Here is a 22,495-nt window from a genome sequence, read left to right on the forward strand (position 1 = left end):
GAATTGAAAGCCCAGAAATAAAACCACACATCTATAGACAGCTAATCTTCAACAAAGGAGCTGAGGGCATACAATGGAGAAAAGAAAGTCTCTTCAACAAATGGTGCTGGGAAAACTGGACAGCCACATGTAAAAGAATGAAAATTGACCATTCTTTTTCACCATTCACAAAAATAAACTCAAAATGGATCAAAGACCTAAAGGTAAGACCTGAAACCATAACGCTTCTAGAAGAAAATATAGGCAGTACATTCTTTGACATCAGTATCAAAGGATCTTTTCGGACACCATGTCTTCTCACAAAAGGGAAACAATCGAAAGAATAAACAAATGGGACTTCATCAGACTAAAGAGCTTCTTCAAGGCAAAGGAAGACAGGACTGAAGCAAAAAAACAATCCACCAAAACTGAGAAAAAATATTTGCAAGTCATATATCCAACAAAGGGTTAATCTCCATAATATATAAAGAACTCACACAACTCAACAACAAAAAATCAAACAACCCGATCAAAAAATGGGCAGGGGACATGAACAGACATTTCTCCAAAGAAGATATACGGATGGCCAATAGGCACATGAAAAGATGCTCATCATCATCGATCATCAGGGAAATGCAAATCAAAACTACACTAAGATATCACTTTACACCCATTAGAAGGGCAAAAACAACCAAAACAAAAAGTAAGAAATGTTGGAGAGGTTGTGGAGAAAAAGGAACCCTATACACTGCTGGTGGGAATGCAAACTGGTGCAGCCACCATGGAAAACAGTATAGAGATTTCTTAAAAAATTAAAAATAGAAATACTATACGACCCAGCCACCCCACTACTGGGTATCTATCCGAAGAACTTGAAATCAGCAATTCCAAAAGTCCCATGCACCCCTATGGTCATTGCAGCATTATTTACAATAGCCAAGATGTGGAAGCAACCTAAATGCCCATCAACTGATGACTGGATAAAGAAGATATGGAATCTACTTAGGCATAAATGGAATACTACTTAGGCATAAAAAAGGATAAAAGGGCCCCATGCACAACAACATGGATGGACCTTGAGGGTATTATGTTAAGTGAAATAAGCCAGATAGAGAAAGACAATCTCTGTAAGACTCCACTCATATGTGGAAGTTAAACATGTAGACAAAGAGAACAGATTAGTGGTTACCAGGGGAAGGGGGGAGTGGGCACAAAGGGTGAAGGGGTGCACCTGCAACATGACTGAAAAACAATAATATGCAATTGAAATTTCACAAGGTTGTAAACTATCACAATCTTAATAAAAAGTAAAAAAATAAAATAAAAAAAGAAAGACATTAAATTTACAATGCTCTCCAGCTAAATTTAATACTTTGATTTTCTTACTTGGTTAGCTTGATCACAAAATGGTGTAATTAGGCTGAGACCAGGTATTACTATTTCAGCAAAACATATGTAACTGATTCTACACACTTTCAGAAGTTTTTAAAGATTTTGCTGTTATGTAGCTAGGGCATTTAAAAAAATACTTTGCAAGTTGTAAATTACAACATAAATATTATTTTCTAATAAATTCATATGAATTAAGAATCTACACAAGTGTACTGATTCAAAACTATCTATCACATTATAAAAATTCACATTTTTACCTACACTGTATGTATTGTTTTAACATATTTCCCTAAAGAACATGTAAACTCTCCAATTTAAATATACATATATAAACATGAAATTTCTTTTCAACTGTGGATGTTAAAAAATGTAAAATAAAGTGCCTCTGTGCTGTTCAAAATATTTACTCTATTTAAGTACTTCTATACTTCACCTTAACAACTATAGTAAGTAGCACCATTTCCATTTTATTTGACAACGTATTATATAATTGAATACTGAGACAAAATTGCATATGCATATATAATATTAAAATTTCAAAATCTTTTTCACTTTTGATTTTACTCCACTTTCAAAAGTAAGATAATGTTGGGGCTGGCCCCGTGGCCGAGTGGTTAAGTTCGCGTGCTCCGCTGTAGGCAGCCCAGTGTTTCGTTGGTTCGAATCCTGGGCGCGGACATGGCACTGCTCATCAGACCACGCTGAGGCAGCGTCCCACATGCCACAACTAGAAGAACCCACAACGAAGAATATACAACTATGTACCGGGGGGCTTTGGGGAGAAAAAGGAAATAATAAAATCTTTAAAAAAAAAAAAAAAGTAAGATAATGTTATGTACTACATTAACTTGTCTTATAAGACAAAAATGTTGTTATGCATATATAAAAACTATATATATTAATTTACCATAAATTGTTTACTGTCAGTTTAACCGTAATGTATCCTAGGTAACATGACAAAATACAAAAACATGATTCACCTGTTTCTTCCAAGATTTCAGCATAACCTTTCATCTTATACAAAACAAAACAAAAACCTGAGGGCTATTTAATATAATAGAGATAAAAATTTTATTTCATCATATTTGCAATTTCTCTGCTTTTAACCAACTAAATTTTATATATTTCTGCCTTCACATCATAAAAATCTTCCCTATTAAAAAAAAAGAAACCCTTCTAATTACCATTCTAATACTCAACTAACTTTTATAACTAAAATAAATGTCCTAATGTTTCTGATAATTCAAAGTGTTCTCATGCTTTTTCACCTATGGAAACAAACTTTTGTGAAAATTACCTCCTTTTTCTATAAATACCTCCTGTACATACTCTAGAACCTTTTCCATTCTTCAATATTTCTTGAACTCTCAGCCATATTTGACATTGATAACCAACCTGTTATTCTAATTTTTTGCAATAACCTTTTTATTTTGGAATAATATTAAATTTATAGAAAAGTTGCAAGGACAGTATAGACAGTTTTGATATACTGCTTACCAGGTCTCCCCTACTGTTAAGATTTTATATTACCATGGTATACTTGTCAAAACAAAGAAACTGACACTGGTACATTAGAATTAAGTAAACTAAACTACACACTGTATTTGAATTTTACCAGTTTTCCCACCACTGTCTGCTTTCTGTTTCAGGACCTCATCTAGGGCATCACATTGCCTTGAGTTATGTCTCCCTAGTCTCCATCAGTCTATTTCTCAGTCTTTGTTTTTCATGACCTTGACGAGGTTGTGAGTACTGGTCAGGTAACCTGTAGAATAGCCCCCAGTCTGGGTTTGTTTGATGCTTTTCTCGTGATTAGATTGTGGTTATGGGTTTTTGGAAAGAATACCACAGAGGTGAAGTGTTCTTCTGATCACATATGAAGGCGCACATGATATCCACATGACATCACTGGGGATGTTAACCTTCAACAGTTGGGTAAGGGACAGTTCTATGGGTTTGACGAATGCAGCGTCACACCACCGTGTCAGTACTGTACAGAATAATTCCTGCACTCTAAAAGTTCCTCTGTACGTTTGCTTCGTGGTCAACACTCCCCTCTTCTCCACATCCTGGAAACCACTAATACGTTTTCCATCTCTATAGTTTGCCTTTTTCAGAATGTTATACGAATGAAAGTGTACAATTTGTAGCCTTTTGGGTCTGGCTTCCTTCACTTAGTAAAATGCATCAAAGATTCATTGATGTGTGAATCAATACCTTGATGCTTTTCATTGATAAACAGTATTCCATTGTATGGATACATCAGTATTCTCCACTGTCCTGTTGAGTGGACATCTTGGTTACTTTAGATTCTTAGTAATTACAAAAAAAGCCACTATAAACATTTGCATACAGGTTTTTGGGTGGACAAGTGTTTTAAATCACTTTGGTAAATGCCTAGGAGTGCAATCACTGGGCCACACAATAAATCTGTAACATTATGAGAAACCGCCAAACTGTCTTCCAAAGCGACTACACTATTTCACATTCCTCCCAGCAACGAATGAGAGGTGCTGCTGTTCCACATCCTTACCAGTCTGTCTTATTGCTAGTTCTTTTGGATTTTAGCCATTCTAATAGGTGTGTAGTGGTAGCTCTTTGTGGTTTTAATTTGCATTTTCCTAATGATATATAATGCTGAGAAATATCTTTTTGTGTGTTTGCTATCCTTACATCTTTTTCACTGAAGAGTCTTGTTCAGGTCTTTTTTTCTTTTGGTGAGGAAGATTAGCCCTGAGCTAACATCTGTTGCCAGTCCTCCTCTTTTCACTGAGGAAGACTGGCCCTGAGCTAACATCTGTGCCCATCTTCCTCTATTTTATATGTGGGACATCTGTCACAGCATGGCTTGATAAGTGGTGCATAGGTCTGCACCCAGGATCTGAATGTCCAAACCCGGGGCCACCAAAGTGCAGCACACAAACTTAACTACTGTGCCACCGGGTCAGTGCCGGTTCAGGTCTTTTGACCTTTTTTAATTGCATTGTTTGCTTTCTTATTGTTCAGTTTTAAGACGTCTTTATATATTCCAGATACAAGAACTTTATCAGATATGTAATTTGAAAATATTTTCTCCAAGTCTGTGACCTATCTTTTCATTTTCTTAATAGTATTTTTCACAGAGCAAAAGTTTTTAATTTTGACAAAATCAACTTATCAATTTCTCCCTTCATAGATCATGCTTTTTGTGTTGTATTTAAAACCTTATTGCCAAATCCAAAGTCAAGCAGATTTTTCCTTTGTTTTCTTCTAGAAGTCTGATGTTTTACATTTCATTTAGGTCTATGACCCATTTTGAGTTAATTTTTATATAAGGTGTGAAGTATGTGTCTGTGCTCTTTTATTTTCTGACATATAGCTTCTGGATTCCAATGATTCCAGAACTATTTGTTGAAAAGACTATCTTTTCTCCACTGAATTACCACTGTACCTTTGTCAAAAACTAAGTTGACTATATTGTGTGGGTCTATTTCTCGGCTCTGTTCTGTTCCATCAGTCTATGCGTCTACCCTTTTGCCAACACCAGCCTGTTTTGATTGCTGTAGGTTTAGTAACTCTTGAAATTGAGTAATGTGAGTCCTTAAACCTTTACTCTTGAAAATCCCTACATTGGCGGCGGGGGGGCGGGGGGGGGGCGGGGGGAGGAGGATCTCCTAGGTAAGAAATAAAAGATTGAGGGGAAACAAACTCTGTATGGAAAAAGGTTAAGCAGTGGATGGTTCTCTCTCTCTTACTTTCCTTATATCTTCCCTCTTCCTTCCTTTATTTGTTAGTCTCTTTATGGAGAAAAAGGGAAGATACTGGGCAGACAGCCTACCTCATCCTTCATTAGATGATTCTCTTTTGGGGATCCTAAGGACCAAGGGACATCTATTTATTCACACAATTTGGTGTATTTTAAAAATTTTATAGTACTGTAAGATTTTTGAGAAGATGAGAAAAACTAGCATTTAGTAAACCATAAGTTGTCATCTAAACCTGAAGTTAGTATTATCTAGTAGAATTAGTTGCGAACAAATGAATTATTTTGGTCTACTTAAAAGCAGACTCATGCTGGTCATAATGCTTCAATCTTTGTGGATTTAAATGAAAATGTAATTATTTAATATAAGTTGTCACTACAAAACAATCTCTTTTTAAAAGAACTATTGCATCTAAGTTGTTTCACATAAGGATATTATTAGCATGTTGGAGAGACAAGACAAACACAACTGTAAGTGAATATAACATTATACATTAGAGCATTGCAAATAGCATCACATTTAATAAAGATTCTGAATTACAGTTTTTCAAATCACATCTAATAATTTCAATATCTGAATTCTTTGTAGGTCTGGGATGTGTGTATGTGAGCATGTGTGCATGTTAGGTTTTGCTCATGGAGACAGCCTTCTCGTGTGACTGGTATGTTCTAAATTGTGTGCTAAACATATTATACTTGAAATTTTACTTTGAGGAAGAATTTGAGACCTAAGATAAAGAGAATTCCCTCTAGAGAGGATCTGCATTTGCCTCTGCCATATCTGAATGTACTACTAGAGCAGCACCACCTCAGATCAAATTCTAGATTTGGGAAGCTCTTTTAGTCCCAGGGGATTGAAACTGGGCTGAAATGTCTCAAAGGTTGTTGCACTTCCTAGGTGGTGCTCAACTTAAGGGCATATCTATTTGAGACCCTACCTTACTCTGTGCAGGGTTCTAACCTGTCCAGCAGGCCCCAGGCTTTTGTTTCTGTCTCCCTCACCTAGTAAGGCTGTCTCAATGGAGGTTCTAAATTTTCCAGGATTAGCAAACTCCTCAGGGCAAAGAGTGCTTTCAGCACTCTACTCCCTCTGTCAGCCAGTACTTCTTTTTTGTTTTATAATCTCTTTGATACATTTAAGATTAAAAACAAAATTCATATCTAGCCTTTAAATTGTTTTTAGTAGGAAGGTTGATCCTAATAACCTAGCCCACTATTCAGGGAAAAAAAAAATCCTCCTTGGTTACTTTTCAGAGTACAGTTTGGATATGACAGAAGAAATGAAAGGAGTTATACCAAAAAGAAAAAAAGGGCTGGTGAACTACAAGACAAAAAATGCTAACCTCTGGTTCAAGAAGTTTGGCAGTGAAGGAAAAGAAAAAAATTTTAACAGAAAGAACAGTAGAATTGGAGCAAAATGTTGGATTGATTTTGTATTAAGTAGAGGAGATGGAATCCAATGAGAATAAAAGGCTAAAGATGCTAGACCATTTGACCCAGATATTCTATTCCTAGGTGTATGCCCAAGAGAAATGAAAACACACGGCTACACAAATACTTGTACATGAATGTTCACAGCAGCATTATTCATAATAGCAAAACGGTGGAAACTCAAAATGTCTACCAATTGATGAATCCATAAAGTGTAGTGCAGCCATAGAACAGAATATTCTTTGGCCGATAGAAAGGAACAAAATATTCATACATGCTACAACATCAGGATGAACCTTTAAAAGACTAGGCTAAGTGAAAAAAACCCCATATGATTCCATTTATATGAGATGAGCAGAATGGGCAAACCTACAGAGACAAAGTAGATTCATGATTGCTAAGGGGTGGGAGACATGGGAAGATGGGAGTGACTGCTAAAGACTATGGGGTTTCTTATAAAGGTGCTAAAAATGTTCTAAATTTGACTGTGGTGATGGTTGCACAACTCTGTGAACATATTAAAAACCACTGAATTGTCCTTTTTTTTTTTTTTTTTGAGGAAGATTAGCCCTGAGCTAACATCTACTGCCAAGCTTCCTCTTTTTGCTGAGGAAGACTGGCCCTGAGCTAACAACTGTGCCCATCTTCCTCTACTTTATATGTGGGACACCTGCGACAGCATGGCTTGCTGAGTGGTGCCATGTCCGCACCCGGGATCTGAACCGACAAACCCGGGGCTGCTGAAGCAGAACGTGCAAACTTAATGGCTGCACCACTGGGCAGGTCCCTCCCTGGATTGTCCATTTTAAATGAGTGAATTGCATGATACATGAATTATATCTCAATAAAACTGTTAACCAAAACATTTTCTTTTGAGATTCTTTTCCTGATAAACTCTAATACCACTTTGCATATTTCTTTTTATTCTTTATCCACTCGGCACTTATTTTCTAAATACGTATTATTCTATAAATCATCAATTGCATAACACTTGTTTCAAAGCTTTAATTTGAACTTGCGAAATTAACCTTACTTTTCCTTCTTGCTTTTCGGAACTTGACAGCAGCCAGATTAATTAAATTCATTCCATACAGATTGTAGTCAATGAAGAGCTGTAGGAGGTAGGGAATATGCGCTTCATGAGGCTGGTAATATCTATTCATTATGGCTCCACTTTGCAAAAGTTCACATATCCTAAATCAGAAAAAAAAAGTTATGTCATAAAATTATGTTTCCTAAAATATAGTGAAATAATGATTATACTAATATAGAGAATAAAATACATTATACTAGCACACAAATTTTTCATTTCAACTTTACTGGAAGTTTGTATTTTGTTAGAAATTAAAAGTTTAAATCAAGTTTTAAAGAAAGCCGTGTACTCTGAAAGAAAATGACAAAAAACTTCTTGGATGAAGAATATTTTGACTTTTAAAACCAATTTAAGACAAACTACATTAAAAAACCAAAATGTCAAAAAGTTTTTGAAATATGAGTTTTCCTTTTAAAAACGCAGAAAAAGTTTTCAAAAGATTATACAAAAATTCTTAAAAAAGGAAATATGACTCAATCCACCACTCAGGGATGTTACTATTGTAGTATTTTTCTTCCGAATTGTTTTTTCTTCATGATGGGGAATACAAACAATAGGCAATTATAAATAGTGTAAGTGCCATGCAGGGCAAGTATATGAACATCTAGAAGGAACATTATTCAGACCGAGGTGCAGAGGGAGTGTCTACAAAACTTTCTTGAAGAGAAGTCGCTAAGCAGGAGACCAAACGATGAACTGGAGATACTTTTTCTCTGAAGAGAGGAAGAGCATTTCATGCAAATAAAATTGCACACATAAAGGTCAAGAGAAAACATGGCTTATTCAGGAACTGAAACCATTGACTGAGGGAGGCCTAGTGACAGAGGCTGTGGTTGGTGAGAGAGGCTAGAGAGGTAACGAGAAATCAGGTCATGCAGAGCCCATTAAGACACGTGAAGAGGTAGTGGAATTTGCCTGTGAAGTGAAGAGTAGGAAAGTGAAGTGAGCAGGTTAGCTAGCGAACGCACAAGACTAGAGCTAGGGAGTGAGGAGTGAGAAGGCTACTGTGGAAAAACTAAGATGATGGTGACTTTGACAAGGATCACAGAAACGTGTTGATTCAGGAAGTATATAAGGAATAAAATGGTCAGACCTTAACGACTAACTAGACATGGAAGGTGTATAGAATAGGAGTGGAGGGTAATGCCTAGATTTTTTGCTTAAGCAGCTAGTTGCGGTGCTGCATTTACTGAAATAGAAAGGACTAAAAGAACACAGGTTTATTTGGAGATTTTCCTTTTGGAGAGGGAATAAGGATAAACTCAATTTTAGACATACTGGGCTTTAGGTATAGTGGGGTATTTCATACATTCTCTGAAAATATCAGAAATAAATGATAATGAAGATGAGAATAAGAATAATTTTATTAACACAGCAGACGCAGCTAACGTTTTTGAGCACTACATACTGAACACTCTGTTAGGTGCTTTAAATGCTTAATCTCAAGTAATCCTCACTAAAAATCCATGGTACTATCATCCCCATTTTATAAATAGAGAAACTGAGTGTTAGAGAGATTAAAAAGTTGTCCAAAATCACATGGATATAAAGCGGAAGAGCTAAAATTCAAACCAAATTTTCTTTGACTGGTGAATCTTCACTCTTAACTACGGTGCTATTCTATTTATCCGGTAGATGGTTTGATACCTATACTGATCAAGAGCTTTGGAGGGATAGTTAGGCTACTGATACACACTCGGAAGTCAAATGCATAAAAATCAACAAAAACCAAACCAAACCATGGGAGTAGTTAAGGCTACAGAGGGAGGAGACATACAGAGAGAAGAGACGAAAGCCTGAGACGGAACCCCAGGGAACAACCACAGATGTTAAAAGAGGAACCAACAAACTGGCATAAATATGAATGATCAGATGGGTATGGGGAAAGCCAGAGGAAGTTTATAGCAAAGAAACCAATATTTGGGATTATTTTAAGGCACAGTAAGCATTGAGACGAGGTCAAAAGGTAAGGACAAAAAGGTGTTAACTGGATTTAACATGGAGGTCATTAGTGAAGGCAATTTTAGTGGAATGGTTGGGGTAGAAGCCATAGCAGAGTATTAACGAGTGAATGGGAGATAAGAAATTGGATACACAAAGTACAGATAAATCCTTCTGGGGGAAGAGCTATGAGTATGAATGCATGTGTGTAAAATTAACAGAGTCTTATTAAAATCTAAACGGTGTGGAAAGGGAGATGGGGATAACTGATAAATGGAAAAAAAGGTCAAAGAGAGTAGATCTTGAGCTTTGGAGGTGAGAGGGAAAATCTTTCACTGTAATAGGCAGCAAAAAGGAGAAAATGAATGTTAATAGAGTTTAAGGATCTTTGACAGAAAATTAAGAGAAAATATTCCAGTGTTTTCAAACCTTTTGGTCCAAGGAAATTTTTTCACTCTTAAAAATAACTGAGTGCACCAAAGAGCTTTTGTTTATGTTGTTCATACACATTGATATTTACCATATTAGAAGTTAAAACTGAGAAATTTTTAAGAAACTTATTTACTAATTTTAAAATAATAATAAACCCATTATATGTTAACACAAATAACCTTGTTTTATAAAAAATAACTATATTTTCCAAAACAAAAACAATTTAGTGAAAAAAGAGAAACTGGTTTATGTGTTTGCAAATCTGTTTAATAGAAGACAGCTGGATTCTCACATCTGCTTCTACTCAGTCTGTTGTGATATATTGTTTTGGTTGAAGCATATGAAGAAAATCCAGCCTCACACAGATATGTGGCTGGAAAAAGGAAGGTAATTGAATAGCACTTTCAGATAAATGGTGAGCTGCTTCTTTGATACTACATGGAAACGCAACAGAGTGGTAGTTTCTCAGAGGTTCGTAACAATGCAGAATTTGAAACCGGATCCATGAACTTTTTGTACCATTACATTAAAATCTATTGGTCTGTCTTATACTTTGAATAATTTTACCCATGCATGATTTTCTAACATCATGCACTGGTCATTTGGAAAATATAGGTCCACTAAGTTATACAGATATTCTAAATGTTGATACACTTCATTAAACAATATAAAAAAAATCATTTGTTAATACTATCACCTATCTCATCAGAAAGATCTTTAAGTACTAGAAAGGTTTTAAGTTCACAGTAGCAATAAAGTTTTCCAAACTTTTAATGTTTGCTTAAAAGCTCAAATTTTATCATTGGCAACAAACACTATGAGTTTTCTTCTTTGAAGTGACAGGCCCACTTTGTTCATTTTCAGAAGATGTCTGTGAGAGAGGTAAACCATTGTAACTTGACTTGGGCCAAGGTGCCAGCAGTTTTACCCAGCAACAGCGAACACAGTGAAGAAGGTGAATCACATCTTAGTACTATTATGAAAATAATTTTGACAATGCATATCCCCTGAAAGGGTTTCAGGAGTCCCCAGTCCACACATTGACAACCACTGTTCGAGACTGATGGGTTCTATTTTCTCCACGAAGTAGGAGACAAAGCCTCAGAAGGAGCTTTACATTTGAGTAAAGAGTGTGGAAAACGGTTAGGAGAGAATTAATAAGAGAAAAATAGAAGGCAGGGCAGAGCCCAGGTGAAGTTGAAGACCATGAATTTACAGTGCTTTTTTGTGGTATCCTGCATAACCAGAAACCAGACTTTAGCAGAGAGAAAGCAAACAAATAGATTAATCCCGAATTGACGTCTTCACCTGGCAGGCAAAGGAGTTGAGAAGATACAGAATATAAGATGGAAAGGAAATAAATTAATTGTAGGAGGAGGCTACAAAATGGGGTAGTAGTAGTGGGGCCAAGGAGTTTGAAGCCTAAAAACAGGTAGAGTGGGAGTAACTCAGGGACAGAATTAAAAAGACAACAAAAACCAGACATAAAGGACTTACTGCAGCCATGAAAAAGTTCTAAAACTGAATTAGAGTGATAGATGCCCAACTCAGTAAATTTACTAAAAATCACTGAATTGCGACACTTAAAATGTGTGAATTTTGTGGCATGTAAATTATATCTCAAAAATTTGTTTTAAAAAAAGAAGACTAGTCAGAAACCAGGAAGTCTGCATTTTAAAGCTCAGAGTGGGGCTGGCCCAGTGGCGCAGTGGTTAAGTTTGCACGTTCTGCTTCTTGGTGGCCCAGCGTTTGCTGGTTCGGACCCTGGGTGAGGACATGGCACTGCTTGGCAAAAGCCATGCTGTGGTAGGTGGCCCACGTATAAAGTAGAGGAAGATGGGCATGGAAGTTAGCTCAAGGCCAGTCTTCCTCAGCAAAAAGAGGAGGATTGGCAGCAGTTAGCTGAGGGCTAATCTTCCTCAAAAAAAAAAAAAAAAGGTAGGAAAGTTTCAGGGTGTGTTTCAGGGTCAGAGAATTTCAGGGTCAAGAGAGTAAGCAGTTTAAGAAGAATGGAAGTAAAGATCATAGGAGATGGGCAAGTAGATGAATCAAGAGGCCAGTCCCCAAACGATATGTATAGTGTTCATTTATTCATTCCACAAATAGTTACTGACTAACTACTATGTGCCAGACACTATTGTAAACACTGGAGATTCAGCAGCAAACATAGCAGAAAAAAATCTTTGTCCCTGCGGACTTACCTTCCAACATGATACCAATTTTATACAGAAATTTTTAAAAGAGGATATGTGCATATAGATGTATGAAAAATAGAAGGACGTACACCAAACTCTTAAAAGTGATTGTTTCTAGGGAAGAGAGTTTAAGAGAGAGGGTAAGGCTCATAAGTTGCACTTGAACATTTTACATATATACTATAGCCAATATTTACACAGCACTTATGTATCAGGTACTGTCCTGAGTGATTGACAGATATTAACACATTTGATCGTCAGAACAATGTGTATTAACATCAACCCTATTTACAGATGAGGAAGCTAAGGCACAGAGAGATTAAATAACTTGCCTAAAGTCACCCAGCTAGAAAGTAGCAGAGACAGATTTTGATTGCAGGTAATCTGGTTTCAGAGTCTGGACTCTTCACCACTACATTATGTTTTAGTTAAATACCATAACGCAAACGATTCATGTATAAAGGTACTATAAAAATTAACAAAAAAAAAAAAGAGAGAAAATATCTTCTTTCATAGAACCCTGTTCTTTTCCTTAATTGCATGTATCACATGTTTGGTTACATACTTGGGTTGCTTGTTTACTGTCTGTCTCCCCTGCTAGGCTGTAAGATCCCTGAGGGCTAGAACCATGCAAACTGTGTTCACCACTGTTTACCCAGCAAATTCCATAATGCATCAAATATAAATGTACACATTTTAGAAATATTAAAAAATGAGTAAATGAATGAATCTGTCAATAAATCAGGGAATTTCAGATAGGCACTATGATAAGCTAACTATATAATTTAAAGCAAACTTATTAGAAATAGTTTAATAAGTATTTGATGCTACAGTCAGAAGGAAGAAAAACAGATTTATACTTCAAATAGAACTACAGTTTACAGATTATTTATAAAAGACACATGCAAATTTTATTCATGGTTTCCTCTCTAGCACAATTGGGGATGAGAAAGAGGAAAACGGCTGAGGTTCACTCTCTTACCACTGTGTGTACAAGAGAGGGTAAGAATCCACAGGGACAGCTCTTTTGTTCTCTAAGGATAAGAGAAAGTGTGACTGGAGGGGAACTGGTCTAAGAAATATCATTGTGGGCTGGCCTGGTGGCTCAGCGGTTAAGTGTGCACGTTCCCCTTTGGCGGCCTGGGGTTCGCCGGTTCAGATCCTGGGTGCCGACATGGCACCGCTTGACAAGCCATGCTGTGGCAGGCATCCCACATATAAAGTAGAGGAAGACGGGCACAGATGTTAGCTCAGGGCCAGTCTTCCTCAGCAAAAAGAGGAGGATTGGCAGCAGATGCTAGCTCAGGGCTAATCTTCCTCAAAAAAAAAAAAAAAAGAAATATCATTGTCTGTTAAGTGCCTATTCTGAAAAACTGTTTTGGTGCCCTACATAACAGAAGATGTTTGGGGTAAGGTTAGGGGCAGGTTTTAGAGAAAACTAGTTTTCACTGGTTACTCAGAGAAGGGAATAACCTTTGGGATTAGGGCTGTGATTCAGTGAAGTACTCAACTGGTCTAATTTAAAGTACACCTCCTATCCTTGGTGGCTGTGCCTCTCTTGGTGCCTAAATTCACTCTGGGGAAACATCCAATTTCTGTCTTACCAAAAGGTTACCTTTTGGAACCTAGTACCTACTAGCAGAGAGGATCTTCTGAAAAAACTACACTCAGAGATTCTCCAAGCCACTTTTACCCTAGCTCATCACCACACGGGGTTTTTTTTAGGCTTGTTTTGAAGCCTAAAGAATGACTGAAGTCTTCCCTATATGTGTCCTTCCTTCTCTGAAGAACTTGGACTCTAGGATGTTTGAGAGAATAAGCTACAGGTAGAGAGATTTATTGAGAGAAGGGGGAAAAAAAAACACCCAGAAACAAACGAAACAAAAACCTGAGATGTAAAATTTCACCAACATCAATAAGGAATCAACAGGATTCTGAGATCTCGGAACCCTCCCACAGTGGCCTCACCCTCAAACACTTCTTGCTTTGAAACTGAAGAGCAAATTTCTCTTGGTACTGAACATCTGGTCTGGCCAGCAGGGCACTAAGATCACACAGACAGCCATCAGCTCTCCTTATCTACTTCTACAAACTCGCCAAGACAGAAAAGAAGCAGTTAAGAGCTATAAACCAAGGTCCATTCACCCTTAACATATCCTTCCTAGAGTCCAAGCCATGGGTCTCTCTCTTTATACATTATGTATATAATATGGTCTCCTTTTTAGTAATGCTACAAACTATATAGGCCTTTCTTATAGATTTTTCTTTTATTATTAAATTAATGAGTTATTCATATTTTTATTTCACTTATCTTTGTACCTTTTCACCATTGCAGGATTGTAAAGATAGATCTTCATAAAGTGTCTCTCCTTCTCATGATAACCATAAAAAGGCCTGAAATAAAAGAAAAAGATATTTCATATTATTTTCATCATTCAGAGATGAAATAATGCAACTTATAGCCCTAATTAGACTCAGCTGGCTTAATTCAGTCTTACTTATATTTAATATTACCAAAAAACAACAAAAAACCTCTAAGACCTATCAATCAAATTTACCACAGGTTAACACATGAAATATTGAAATCTGGTTACTTCTTTTAAAAAGTTTAAAAACACTATTTTAAAAAAACTAGGGACGAAAAGGAGCAGCAAACTATTTATACCTTAATTTCAATCACTGTAACTCTATTAAAACGTGGCTCTTTTCTCTTTATTCTGAGCATGTATAAGAAAAACAGAGACTTTTCAGGCACCTTCTTCCATTACCCATGTTTTCTGCCAAAAACTAAAGCTCTTCATTTAATTAAAAGTCCTTTAACTAACAGCATTTATATTACTTTCCTTGTCTCTGTTTATTATTAATTTTGCTAGTTCACTAAGCAGAGACAATTTACCTATTTTATGTATGTATGTAGGTATGTATGTGTATATAACACACATCCAAATCAAATGAAGCCTGTGAAAAGTGTGTAGACAGAAACTTAAGAGATTGAAAAGATCATGGCCATACTTAAGGACTCTAATTATGCTGAGGCTGGGTTTTTCTCAGGGCATCAGCTGGAACAGGGAAAGGGAGAAGCAAAAATCCACATGACAGAGAGAGAAAGAAGTCTTCAGTGAAAGATGAAATAACTTGGACTATCATGTTATATCATTTCAGGAGGTTCTGAAACTATCCAGTACGTCTGATATACAGGCTACCATTTTCAAAGATGATGTAATTAGAAACAATATATGAACAGGTCTGAACTTGTAGACAAAATTAAAGTTTTATATCTGCCTAGAGTTTCTCTGCAAATAAGTGGCTGGTTAAGTCTTTAGGTGGATAAATCCAATCACTTTTCATTTTAAAAATATTGTCCCTTTATGACAGGCACTAGATAGAACTTTCCCTCATTAGGACGCCATTTCTGACATGTCTGATAGTGTAGTGGACATCAAATATCATTATTTGGGGTATATTTAAACAATTTTTTTAAAAGTTGTTTCCAGTCCTTAGGTCAGAGCCACCTGTATGACTGCTGTAAAGCAATTTCTATTAAAAACAATCTAACTATTTACCAAGGTCTAAAGGTTTTTTATCTTGTCCTTGCCACTTATTTCAATCTTACATCACACCTCTCTTCCTTTTTCCTCCACCATTCTAAACATTTCACCCCTCTAACCTGATCCACTCTCAGGTAACTTGCCATTCCCTCTGCCTGGAAAGCTCTGCCCTGAGCCTTTGTATGGCTTGCTTTCAAGCTTCACTCAGGTGTCTGCTTTAAACTCACTTCAGAAAGGCCTTCTCTGACCATCTCTCTCTATCCCTTCCCCCTTCCCCTTTCTTGACTTTTTAAAATAACACTTACCACTTCCTGTCTAGTTTGCTGCTGTTTACCCCATTTTTGCTGCTATGAAGGAAGGCGTGAAAGAAAGACACATTACGTGAATGATCTCATTCTCTCTCACTGGCAAAATTCAACTCTTTATTTGTTCCTCCTGCTGTAGTATTTTTCATATATATAAATATACCTCTCTAAAGACATGGGTTATCTTTAGCCAGATAAATGGGGAGGGGGGGAGTCTCCATTGGTGTGGTCTATATTCTTTGCTTTGTCTTGGTTTTGCTAACAATCTTTAGGTTTTTACAATTAGCAGCTCATAAATTTCAAAAACTGAAAATAAGTTAAGACTATCAAACCTGTAAAATTCTTTGTAAATCTAAGACTCTGTTTTCATATCTATTGCCCCAAGATATAGCCTGGAAATTTAATAAATTCAGTTCTCTGCTTCTTCTGGCCAAGAAAGTCTCCGTATAATTTAACCTGCAACCCTTCCTTCCTGCTGTTGGCTTTAGTTGATTTTGCCAAAAGAATGCCTCAACAGGGAGACTCTTTAGGGGGAAGAAAGTAGAATAAAGCGGAGTTTGAGAGTAGATATTTTTAAGCTTAAAAATTATATCCGATAATCGGAGTTAGTTTTTAAATATAATAAAAGGAAAGTGAGCACAGATAGCAAAAAACTCAGTTAATTAATTTAGATGGATTAAGACTCTCTCTATAGGATATTTTCTAGAATCATGGTAGCTACGTGGCAAGGAATCCCCGAAATGAGCCTAAGGTCACGGTCCTCTCTCTTAACCCAGCCTCAGGATAATGCATAGTCTAGGAAGACCGGAATTAAACCTTGCACAAATTTTAACTTGGTAGCTAGATGCAACCTTGTCTACCTTAAAGAAGTAAAGACTATTGAAAGAGTAAAGGAATCACAGAAGCTAGAATGTATGGTAAGAGAAAAGGGAATCCAGGTTAAGAAAAAATATATATATATTAGAATAGGAGAAAAAAGAGAAGGGCAGCCATAAATTAGATTGAACAGCTCATCTTTTGCCCCCAGGTATCCAGATTTGTAACTCAACTACTCTTAAAAATATGGCAATGCCTTTAACAAATACCCATCAAAAATATAGACCGATTGGTGACTAATTATTCATTTCACTAGGCTGTCTGGAGATTCTACTTTGAAATGGGATTATGTATAGGAAAGTTCTTAGAAACTACTAAACATAAAAAATTAGGATATAAAGCTAATGATGATCTTTAACCTAACTGTTGTTGTCACAGCATGGGTATGGACTTTCACCTCATGCATTTATTCAAACAAACAGTTACTGAGCCATATCTACTAAGTGCTCAACACCATACAATATGCTAGGGATATAATAATGGACAAGACAAACACGGTCTTTTTTCTCATGGAGCTTACCTGCTGGTGAGAAAAACATAAAAATTAAGTAAATAAAAATTAAAATAATTGCAAACTATATTAAGTGCTAAAGGAAACAAAGAATAGGATGAGATACAGAATAATAATAATGAAACCTATTTTAAGGGAGGAAGTCTCAGGGAAAACTTCTCTAGAGAGGTGAAGGATTTGAAGAACTGGAGAAGGGTACAGCACTCAAGGAAAGGAAACTGTATGTACAAAGGTGGGGAAGAGCTCAGCACCTCAGAGGAACTGAAAGAAAACCAGTGTTTCTGGATGGAACATAGTGAACAAAGTTACAGAGGCAGGCAGGGATCAGATCACATAGGCTGTGGTTAGGAGCTTAAAGTTTATTCTATGAACAATACGAAGCCACTCAAGGATTTTACATTATTTTAAAAGGATCCAATTTCCATTATAAGAAGGGTACTTTTGCAGCTCTGAAGTGAGACAAGAACAGAAGAAAGGAATTCAATTAAAAGAATACTCTGGTGGTCCAGAGGAAAGCCTAGATTAAGGTAGAAGGAGTAGACAGATTTAAGATGGATTTTGTACAGACATATCAAAGTCAAAATGTTCCAGTATGAACCCCAAATCTTTCTTGCCAGCTGCTCTACCTGCACCGCCCATCCTTATAGCAGTAGACTCAAAATTTTATAGTCATTCCTGACTCCTCTCACAACCCTCATCCAACCAGACAGCGAATCTTGCTGACTCAACCCTCAGAATAGATCCAGAAGCTATTCTGACTACTCTCCTGCTACTACCCTAGCTCAAGCCACCATATTTTCTCATCCAGATTAATGAAACAGACTCTTAATGCTCTCCCTGTTTCCACTCTTATCCCACTACAATCTATTCTTCATACAGTTGCTAAAGCAATCCTTTTAAGTTGAAGTTAGGTCATGGCTGCTCAAAATCATGCAATAGCTCAAAGTAAAAGTCAAAGTCCTTAGAACCACCTACTGCAATGGTTCTCAAACTTTAGTATGCATTTGAATCATCAGAAAATCAGAAAGGCTTATTTAATTCACTTAGTCTTGGGTGGGACCAAAGAATGTATTTTGATGAAGTTCCCAGGTATGTTAGTCTGAATCCTCTGAGAAGTAGACGTCAAAATGTACAAGAAATTTATTAGGGGAAATAACTGTGAGAGAAAATGAGGGACCCAGGAGAGGTGGGGACAGCCACCAGACTTAGATACAGGTCTGATCCCAAGTGGAGGAGAGAGGGACAGAGGGAAAATCAATGGAAGTGTCTTCTATTGCAGTGTGATTCTAATGAAAGATCAGAATGGCTGTTGGAGAGTCCTCAAGTGTCTCCCCGGAACCTGCCTTAGTACCCTTGCCACACTTAGTCATTGGCTGGGAGAAGCCTCTGGAAGCAACTTCAGCACATATGGGATGATAGTTGGATTTCAGAGCAGTAGCTGGGGCTGTTGGTCAATTATGCTCCCTATTTTTTGGAGATCCGAGTGGTACATTCTCATGGTTGTCAAACTAGCTAAAGCTGATGTTAGTGAAACCAAAGAATGGAAACTATACCTTGAGAACCACTGGCCAGCATGTTCTCCATCCTCTCATACCTCTCTAACCTCACTTTGTCCGACTCTCCTCTCTCTCCATTCCAACATGACCTCCATGCTACTCCTACTCCCTCACTTTCAGTCTTTGCTCAAATGTCATTTACCTTGTTGATGACACCTTCCCTGATTACCCTATGTAAAACTGCCACGAGTTCACTTTCCCACCCCAGTACTGATCCTTCTTATCCTGCTCTACATCTTTTGTTCTACAGCACTAATTGTCATGTGATAAATAGATTTATTTATTTCATGCTCTATCTATTGGTTATTTCTGTTTCCCATTACTAGAATGTAACCTCCTTGGGGGTAGGGATCTTTGTTTTGTTCACCAAAATATTCCAAGCACCTAGAACAGTGCCTGGCACATAGAAGGTGCTCAATAAATATTTGATGAATGAACTACATGAATTTCTACAGTTCTAGGAAGCAGAGAAATGGAAAAGGTTAAAACAGAAAACACTGTTAACCATCTTTCATTGCAATAAAAATGTACATTAAAAAGTTACAGCAAGAGATATGCCCCAGTTCCATTAGATTAGAAGTAAAAGAAAAACAAACAGAGTATGTTTGAATCAGATATGTTTTCCTTCCATTAGAATAGCAATAGAAATACTAGAGATAAATTAAAATTTAAAAAGATGTTATCACATACTTACATTCCTGAAACTAATGACACTTTGAACACGTGCTGAGCAGTGGAAGATGGATTGCCTAAAGCCACATTAAGTGCTCTGTCGATACTGAACGCCATCTGAGAAAGATAGCTTTCTGGCTGCTGTCCATAACCATCATATGGCACATAGAGGTAAGGAAAGATGCCATGTAGATGAAGACACGTCTTCTGACCTAAAATGTAACACATCATAAAGTTTAGTCTCAAGATGCATTTCAAAATTTTAACATTACAAAGCTCAGAGTGTAAGTCATTTATATGTTCCATTGACAACAAAGCTTATCTAAGGTAAGGGCTGAAGAAAATTAACCCATAGTTAAACCCACTTATATTAACTATATTTTACAACAGAACATTTAGAAGCATTTTATAAACGTAAGCATTATAGTATGATTTAAACACAGTTTTGATGAAAATATGTTTGAATATGTGACCCTCACAAACTAGTTTTACATACTTCACTGAATTGCCCTGTAATACCACATAGCACAGAGTTATGAAGCTTACAAAAATTCACTGGAAGTTTATTAGATAAATCAATGTCTGTCTTAAGCTAAATGTTTTCACACAAGAGACTTCGCTAAGACAGAGACAGCTCTGGAAGAAAGGAGAGGGTAAAAGCAGTTCCAGTGTGTAGAATTTTGCTGGGGGAAAGGAGGGTAAAAACAAAATTTTGCTATTAGAAAAAAAAAAACCTAGACAAAAACCAATTGAAAAGGAAATCCTACAGATCAATTGTCTGCAATGGGCTTCTGGATTTGCATTTGGTGGAGTGGGACATGAGGAGACACAATGAGAGGAGAAAAAACAAGCATGGACACTCCCCAGGAAGCCATTATATCAGGTAAGGTGCAGAAGGGGTAAATGGTGCTGACTTGCCGACAGACAATCTGGCAGAGCCACGATAAAGAAAGTAATATGACTAAGAATCTACAAAAGAAGTGTCACAGAAACAGTCATGCATCTATGACAAGGTTAAGTAACAACATAAACAAAAAGCAGATGCACCATTACTCTCATGAATCTGGCAGGGTATGGAAGTGGTTCCTGTCCTCAGAGCATTGTCCCTAGTTCCCCTTGGGTACATGCCATTTGTCTAACTCAAACAGAGAGGAGAACAGCAGTGATGGAAGAACACATCCATTTTTCTCATGCTGTCACTCACTATCGCTGTGCTGCCCTGCCAACACAATCTTCGGGCTTCTTCCCCACCCCTTATCCCACTCTGCTTCACTGGGCTTTTCTTTTGGTAGGAAAGTAACTATTCGTTTGATTACTATTTCCTATTTATAATTTAGAATGATTTATATAAAAATAGTTTTGTGTTTTATTGATATCTTGTATTTACACTTCTTATAGTTAATAACATCTTATTTTTAAGGTACAGCTATAACAGAATTAACAAATAAATCTGGAATAGTTCTTAATTATATAAAGTATAGCAAAATTAGAAAGATCACTCACATAATGAAGTAAGATATATGCTCTCTCGAGTACAGTATTTTGATTTGAACTACCAACTTTCACACTTTTGAAGAACTACAAATTGTGTTGGTGTTAGACCAATTTCAGTTTCTATTTTTAGCAGCAGTTATGCTACGTAATTTCAAAGGAATGTAAAAAATATTTTTGGTTAAAATAAAATTCTTTGACTATTTTCTTTCATTTCTAAATATAACATGGTACTATTTTTTAAACATTGCAGTTTTTTAATTCTTCAAATAGAAACTATTCAAATTGGAAGGATGAGTGAGTATTAAGAAAATATATTTAATCAATTTACTGATATCTACCTGAATGCTTTTTAAACATCTCATGAAAAAAGCTTATAACTTTTACCCTTCTGGATATAAACTACAATTTGGTTAAGAGCAACTGGCATGCTAAACCATGGAGTGAGGGAGGTGGGAAGACAGAGAAGTATTCCCTTTTAAGGCGACAAATCTAATACCAGTGATTACAGAATTACTAGTGTAATAGCATATTTTACAAGCAATATTTTAAGTTCCAAAGTTATTAATTTTACAGTCTATATATCTTAATAATAGAAATTTGGGTGAATCTTAAAGAAATAATTATAAAATTTGATTTCTACTAATAGTTCCTTTATAGGCAGGGTGGTCAAAGTTCATAAAATATTTTTAAAATATCTTTTCACAACTCCTGTGAAGTAAGGGCCAGAGAAATTATCTTTCTATTTATAGGCTTTGGAACTACAGTAATTTGTGGTGTATGATTTAGGAGAAAAGCAGGAATTATTTATTCAGCAGGCACTGGACTAAGTGCTTTACATATACTCATTTCTAAAACTTAGAACAACCTTGCAAGTATCACAAAAGTTAACTTTCCCAAAGTCACATATCCATTAAGTAACTGAATCAGGATTTGAAAGCAGATCAACGAAATCTAAAACCCATGCTCTTTCCATTTAACCATGCTGATTCAATTTTTTAAAAAGTTAATGTTGGTTTCCTCAAACCTTAATTTCTCAGTTCTTATTTTGTATTGTAAACATCTGTTTTCTTATGTGACTCTCCCATTTGACTGCAAATTCTTTGGGAGCTGGTGCTATGTTTGAATGATCATAATATCCCCAGGATCCAGCACAAAACACATAGTATGTGTTTAATAAACATCTGTTAAGTAAATGAATGAAGCCTCAGCAAAATAGAATAATTGTGAAAGGAGAAAGGAATGGCGTGAAAGCCCTGAATATCTGAAAAAACATATCTATGAAAACAGAGGGACTCTGATACAACTAAGGAATACCATCAGGATTTCAA

The 22,495-nt window shown here is 36.4% G+C and overlaps 1 protein-coding gene across 4 annotated transcripts in view; it reads right to left on the bottom strand.

Annotated features, from left to right (window-relative positions):
• REV3L (REV3 like, DNA directed polymerase zeta catalytic subunit) overlaps window positions 1-22,495 on the bottom strand; it is a 178,603-nt gene that overhangs the window by 109,711 nt on the left and 46,397 nt on the right. For all 4 annotated transcript variants that reach the window (XM_070559290.1, XM_070559288.1, XM_070559287.1 and 1 more), the window contains 3 exons: window positions 19,696-19,885; window positions 14,525-14,599; window positions 7,578-7,738 (listed from right to left, as the gene is read on the bottom strand). In XM_070559290.1, coding sequence (XP_070415391.1) covers window positions 7,578-7,738; window positions 14,525-14,599; window positions 19,696-19,790 — 331 coding nt within the window. In that variant the 5' untranslated portion in view covers window positions 19,791-19,885. The remainder of the gene's footprint in view (window positions 1-7,577; window positions 7,739-14,524; window positions 14,600-19,695; window positions 19,886-22,495) is intronic.

The sequence above is a fragment of the Equus przewalskii genome, chromosome 9 (genome assembly GCF_037783145.1).
Source record: "Equus przewalskii isolate Varuska chromosome 9, EquPr2, whole genome shotgun sequence".
Taxonomy (NCBI): Eukaryota; Metazoa; Chordata; class Mammalia; order Perissodactyla; family Equidae; genus Equus; species Equus przewalskii.